Source organism: Cryptomeria japonica, chromosome 5 (genome assembly GCF_030272615.1).
Source record: "Cryptomeria japonica chromosome 5, Sugi_1.0, whole genome shotgun sequence".
In the NCBI taxonomy this organism is placed as follows: Eukaryota; Viridiplantae; Streptophyta; class Pinopsida; order Cupressales; family Cupressaceae; genus Cryptomeria; species Cryptomeria japonica.
The window spans coordinates 326,582,321-326,589,342 of record NC_081409.1 but is presented as its reverse complement, the minus strand read 5'-3'; the positions used below and the strand labels follow the sequence as shown (position 1 = coordinate 326,589,342).

The following is a 7,022-nucleotide window of genomic DNA, read 5'->3' as shown; positions in this document are numbered from 1 at the left end:
AAATTAATTCAATATCATAATATAATAATAATTTAATATTAATTACAATATAATTATATAATAAAATTTTAAGTGGAATAATGAACAAATATGATATAATAGGTTTCTTAGGGGAAGAGCACCAATTATAACCAACTTCCTTCACGAATCAAATTATGAAAAAAAAAAAACTAAAAATGAATAGCTATTGATACATGTGAAATTTATTAATAAATTTTTAATTATCATTTTTTTTGATTAAATCTTTTTTGATTTCTTTGAAATTAATAATTGAAGAGTTGAATAAGACATAAAGGATAATTAAAACATGAATAACTGCCCTACTTACATACGATAGTTTACCTTTGACCCAAATGTATAAATTGTAATTGGTGTAGATTCATAATATCATAATCCGCTTAAAATTATTTGAGCCACTTAAAATTTCAGTGATTCATAATCCATATCACTTCCAGAATATGCTGTTTTCTAGAAGAAATTACTGTTTTTTAAAGATTCAAAGTAATTCATAATACAATTCACTTTTAGAAAGTCGAGAACGGTATCTTTATTTGAAGTTACTGATTCAAATGTACACACGATATGATGGGCAACCTGTACATTGCAATAGTACCAGAATGTGCTTTTAGATCAATAGTTCTTAATCCAAAGTAACTAAGCAGAGTTCTGTAATATTTTCCACAGTTTATAGAGCTTTGAGCCATGAATTACCCCCTTCATCTCAGAATCCTGCTAATTCTCATGGCAGCCTTCTTGCTGCTGCATTTTATCAAGAGTTGGGTTCCTTTGCCTTTTCTGGAGTTTAAGGAACTTGAATTGGATTGCTCTGAATATGGGTCCTGGTGTACCTTCAAAACCAGGATAAAAGATGGTAGAACTGGGAGCAAAAATGATGTTTTTATGAACTCAAACAAGCCCAATCATGAGCACAGTAAAAAGGATCTTGAGAAAGAAGTTGCAAAACATCCTCTAGACCCTCTTACCATTCAGGAGATAAAAAAGGTCCAGAGAATTCTCAGTAAGTACTTGATTTTCAAACATAGCGAGTATCCACTTCATTCTGTAGTCTTGGAAGAACCCCTAAAAGAAGAAGTACTTGCTTGGAAAGTAGGGCAGAACCTTCCCAGCAGGAAGGCCTTAGTAATTGCTTTTGATGATGGTTATTCCCATAAACTTATTATAGACCTAGAATTAGGCGAGATAGTAGCTAAAGAAGTTAATCATAAAAGTGGCTATCCTGCTGTGACAATAGAGGAGTTGAAACCCACTGTTGGGGTGCTTCTGAAAGACAGGAAGTTTATAGAAATCTTAACAAAGAGAGGGTTCAATTTCAGTGACCTCATGTGCTTGCCTCTTTCTTCAGGTTGGTTTGGTTTGGCTGAAGAAGGCAGGAGACTGGTGAAAATCCAGTGTTATTCAGTGGTGGGAACTGTGAATTACTACATGCGACCAATTGAGGGTCTGATAGTTCTGGTTGATATGGATACCAAAGAGGTGATCAAAATCATAGATGGTAAGAAATATGTAACTTTGCCAAAAGCAGAGGGTACAGACTATAGGCTTTCTGCCCAAAAGTACCCTTTGATACCCCCTCTAAACCCTATCTCCATGGAGCAAGCCAAGGGTCCAAGCTTTAAAGTTGATGGTCATCAGGTCAAGTGGGGAAGTTGGGAATTCCATGTCAGGACTGATCCTCGCGCTGGAGTTATAATATCAGAAGCCAAATTTAAGGATCCTGATACTGGGAGAATGAGAAGGGTTTTATACAAGGGTTTTTCGTCTGAGTTGTTTGTGCCTTACATGGATCCCAGTGATGGCTGGTACTATAGGACCTATATGGATGCAGGTGAATATGGACTTGGAGTAAATGCAATGTCTCTTGATCCTCTAAATGATTGTCCAAGGAATGCCTACTACATGGATGGGATCTTTGCTCAAGCAGATGGCACACCTTATCTAAGGTCTAACATGGTCTGCATATTTGAGAGGTATGCAGGGGATATTGCATGGCGCCACACTGAATGCCCAATCACAGACATGGAGGTATGTTTTTTCTAGTTTTTCTAATATTAGATTAGGATTTCTTTTGCTTTCTATAAAGCAAGTTATTATGCACTGTATTGTTTATTCTATGTCTTTTGTTTTTGATGAATATAGAACATCTTTTTTTGCTATTTGTGAAAGGTGTTTTCTATTTGATCTTGTAGATGTTGGCAATATAGTAGTTTTGACTGGTTCATTTATAAGGTATCGTTTCATTCTTTGGTGCTTAGGAAGGGAGAGCATAAAAAAGAAGCTTGTGCTTTTGGTTGAATTGGCATTTTCTCTTGGATCTCTAATTTTTGAAATTCATTATTGCAGATTAGAGAGGTTAGACCAAAGGTGACCTTAGTAGTTCGTATGGTAGCATCTCTTGGGAACTATGATTATATTTTGGATTGGGAATTTCAGATAGATGGTCTAATCAGAGTCAAGGTAGGCAAGATGGATTTCTTTCTACATAAAAGATAGAATTAATGAGTAAAAACTGTGCTTTTAGTCTGAGGGCTGGTTTTAATCAAACTTTAAATTGTGTAGTATGGAACCCTTCTCATCTGAAACTAACTTGGAAGACAAGGTACATTATTCTGGATACAGGTGGAGCTAACAGGGATTTTGATGGTCAAGGCTACAAACTACAAGAATGTCAACCAGATGAGTTCCAAAGTTGATGTCCATGGAACTTTGCTTGCTGAGAATACAATTGGTGTTATCCATGACCATTTTCTGACGTTCTACTTGGACACGGATATTGATGGTACAGACAACTCCTTTGTTCAGGTCAAGATGGCCAAGCAGACTTTGCAGCACGGACCAACTCCACGACAGAGTTTCTGGACAGCAGAAAGACACATTGCCAAAACAGAGAAGGATGCTCAAATTAAGCTGAACCTCTATCATCCATCTGAGTTTCATATGATCAATCCATCCAGGAAGACAAAGATAGGAAATCCAGTAGGATACAAAATTGTCCCTGGGGGCACAGCAGCAAGCTTGCTTGATCACAATGATCCTCCTCAACTTCGAGGGTCCTTCACAAACAACCAGGTCTGTACCAGACTTTGAATGTCATAGCTTATTTGTTTCTGAAATTCATGTTGAATATGTGAGCAAAACCAAATTCAGCAGTACTGTAGCTGGCCATGCTTTGTTTCCTTTGAAGGTTGTTTAGAATCAAAACTAACCATTATCAGAATCTATTTCGCTTGATGGGGCTGAACAATGATTCTTGCATTAGATATGGGTCACTCCATACAACCGTAGTGAGGAGTGGGCTGGTGGGCTGTATTCTTATCAAAGCCAAGGTGACGATACTCTGGCTGTGTGGTCTAACAGGTAAGTTTGGATCCCATGACAATTCATATATTTTCAGCGATTTATTCATGGACATAAACAGATAGATAAATTTCTATAAATTGAATTTGTTCAAAGGTAGAGTATAACTTTTCCCATATTTCTACTAAGTTTTAACTATAGACATAATATTTTTGGAGTTCATAATGACATTAAAATGTGTTGTACTTTTAAATTCAATTGTGTAGCATTTATTTGCATCATGATCTATCATCATGAAATGTGATCCAAAATGTTGATACAAATAAAGATTACACAATCGAATCCGAAACACAACACATTTTAAAAAAGACATCTTGCAGATATGCCTGTATGAAGCTCTTATGATTTTGTGTTTCAGGGACCGACCAATTGAGAGAAAGGACATTGTCCTCTGGTACACATTAGGGTTTCATCATCTTCCATGCCAAGAGGACTACCCAATCATGCCAACAGTCTCTTCTGGTTTTGAACTGAAGCCAACAAACTTCTTCGAAAGCAATCCTATTATGAGGACTGCACCCATGTCTGACAAGGACCTTCCAAGGTGTTCAATGTCAGCTTCATGAACATTTTCACCTTTCCATCATGCTCTAAAAGCATATAGCTACCAAATTTTAGTTAAAGTTTGATAACGCATATTCTATTGGTTTTCTTGGTAAAGCATTCTACTGTAATGGCAAGAGACAAAATTTTGTATAAGAAAAGAATCAGAAAATGTTTTAATAGCTGTGATAATAGTTGTTGATTTATACTTACACTTGTTGATATAAGATCAATTTTAAAAGCAACCAATCATGCGATGCCACATCAGCTACACAAGTATGGGTCTCTTTTTGGAAAACCATCTGTCTCACTTTTTTTTGGGCTGTTTTGGACACCTTGAAAAAAAAACGTGCTGATGTGGCATCATATTTGAAAAGAGCCAAGTTGGGATGCTCAACTACTGGTCCTCTCCCCTAATCCTTTTTAAAGTTGGGAATTGTCTTCCCATTCGATCCCAATCTAAATTCCTTGTTCCTCCTACATTTCAGATTTATTTGCAATTATTTCATTCAACCTTCATTTGAGTTATTTTTAGTTGCTTTGAACTCATGACCTCCATTACGGGAGGCTTGCAGCTGTACCGCTGCGCTATGGGGTGAACCCCTTACAGTAAATTTAATTGTTTTGTCTTTTATTTTTATTTCATTTTATAATTAGGTTTCTAATTTCTTATATTGAAGTTTAATACATGTATATGGTTAGAAAATACTATTCTAGTAGAGGGTATTAAATAAATTATCATATGATGACTATTAGTTGATGGCTTTTGATTAATATTCTAAATTTTTTTAACTTATAATATGAATCCTAAGATGACAAATTAAAACCTTAAAAAGTTAATCAAAAGGAAAATTAAGAAAATCCATTTTGTTTTCACATTTCACAAGAGCATCAAGCACTACACAAATTATAAAGCCTAAAATGTGTATTCCAAACCCTACTCTCTAGATTACAATCTTAAAAATGTCCATTTCAAACCCTATTTTGTAAATTTTAGATCTTATATGCCTAAAACACATATTTTGGGGTTTATAATCTAGAAACTTGGGTTTCAAATAGACATTTCAAGGTTTCATTTTGATGTTTTGGAGTTAAAAATTAGTTTTATAGGGTTTCAATTTGACATTTTAGGGTTTAAAAAATAGATATATAGGGTTTCAATGTTGACATTTAAGAGTTAAAAAATAGTTGTATAGGGTTTTGTTTAAATATTTTGGGATTTCAGAATACTTATTTGGGGTTTCAATTACATACTTTAGGGTTTCAAAATAATTGTATAGGGTTTCAATTTGACATTTTAGGGTAAAAAAAGAATAATTGTATAGGGCTTAGTTGAATGTTTTAGGGTTTCAAAATAGTTGTCTAAAGTTTCAATTAAAGATGTTGGGGTTTCAAAATAATTGTTAATAGTTTCAATTAAAGTTTCTAAGATTTCAAAATAATTGTTTAGGAGCTCAATTTAATATTTTAGGGTTAAAAGGAGGTGTTTAGGGTTTTGAAATAGCTATTTGGAAATATAATTTCCAAATTCTAGGTCTAAAGAAAGATCTTTAGGGTTTAAATTTCACATTTTGGGGTTAAAAATAATGTTAATATTCTAAGTATCAATAAAAAATCACATATCTAGTACTAGAAAATTAGAAAATTTTACAAGTATCCAAAGCCATGTTGCACAATGTTAAGACAAATGAGTGCCTAAAAGACCCTAATCTACTTGCCATATGTACCTTGTCCAAGTTAACTTTTAAAGCGATGCCAACATTAATATTTGATGCTCCTTCATTTGAAGGTGATCTTTGAACGAATGCCATTTTTTCTTTTACAATAAAATACTACCTTTGAACAAAGGTAATCCTTCATTTGAAGGTTTTTATGGGAGGACTTTCTAATGAATGCATCTTTGTTTGAATGTGTCAGTTAATTTTGAGTCTCCCATAAGTGAAAAAAGTGGTGTACCGAGTTTGAGATTCACCATTGTGGGATTAGCCCATTCTTGAGCCTTGAAGTCTAAAAGTCTATTAAAATCTGAAGTCCTTTGTATTAATTAAATTTTTATACTTCCTCATGTACCTTATCCCTTAGTACTTGTTTCCTTTCATCCTCACTCATTGAACTTTGATCCCTTGCACTCCAAGAAGTTTCTAAGTTTTGAGGAGTTAGACTTTTGACCTTACCCTCCTTGATTGGGTACAAATTCTTATCAACCCTTAGAAGTTTGGAACTTTTCCATTTTATTAATGCTATCAAATTTCCACAATCCATGCTAAAATTCTTTATACTCTTCTAGATTAGATTGTGTATGATTTTTTTTTATAATCAAAGGTTTGAATCATAGAGTTGGGACGAGGCTTAACTTGGCATTGCGTCAAGGGAATGGTAAAAAATCTAACAGGTCATTTCTCTATAGTAAATTGGAAAATATTGTTTATACTTTATTGGATTAGATTGTGTATGAATTTTTTATATGTTTTGTGTGAGTTTTATTTGGGATTTCCCGTGTCTTTGTAGTCTCTAGACCTGATTTTGGTTTGCACAATGAAGTACAATTCTAATGAATGTAGAGTTTATAGTCCTTTAGGAGATGCCATCATGGACATTTCTTTTGATGCCATTAAAGCAGTGTTTCATATCTTGAGTGATGATACATATACTACCATTACTGTCACTAGAGGAAAGAAGCATTATGAAAAAGAACCAAATCCTTTGCCTTACATTAATGAGAACCTCTTGGAGAAATTGAAAAAACCAAACCAAGTCAAGCAAACAAAAATTACTCACAGAGCATATTTGCATATTGATGTTAGGGACCATGTCACTCTTTTTAGCAAGGTGACAGGTATTCCAAATGCTAAAGAGCTTAAACCTTGCATGATATTGTTTATTAAAATTATCCTTGCTAGGTAGGAATTCATAGACTAGGGAAGGATGATTAGTAACAACCTAGGTGATTAGTTGTTGAGGGTACAAACAAACCCAAGGTTATAAATGAATTAATACATTGTCTATTTTCTTGCTTCTTAGACCACATACCCAAGATAGAGGAAAGTAGGACCTCTCCCAGATCCTAATACGAAGCTGTACTATCACTATCCCTAGTTATAGTT

General features: G+C 34.2%; 1 protein-coding gene across 1 annotated transcript; it reads left to right on the top strand.

The window, feature by feature from the left end:
- Nucleotides 1-499: 499 nt before the first annotated feature.
- LOC131062341 (amine oxidase [copper-containing] gamma 1) lies at nt 500-4,124 on the top strand. Its single transcript, XM_057995980.2, has 5 exons — nt 500-2,043; nt 2,362-2,475; nt 2,638-3,087; nt 3,278-3,375; nt 3,734-4,124. Exons 1-5 carry the CDS (start codon nt 703-705, stop codon nt 3,939-3,941), a joined length of 2,211 nt encoding a protein of 736 aa, XP_057851963.2. The 5' UTR covers nt 500-702; the 3' UTR covers nt 3,942-4,124.
- Nucleotides 4,125-7,022: the final 2,898 nt, after the last annotated feature.

Excerpts from the sequence above, each read along its gene's own strand:
- LOC131062341 (XM_057995980.2), top strand. The coding sequence starts at position 703 with ATGAATTACCCCCTTCATCTCAGAATCCTGCTAATTCTCATGGCAGCC. Across the intron at positions 2,044-2,361 it reads GCCCAATCACAGACATGGAG|ATTAGAGAGGTTAGACCAAA; the intron begins GTATGTTTTTTC and ends TCATTATTGCAG. Across the intron at positions 3,088-3,277 it reads GGTCCTTCACAAACAACCAG|ATATGGGTCACTCCATACAA; the intron begins GTCTGTACCAGA and ends TTCTTGCATTAG.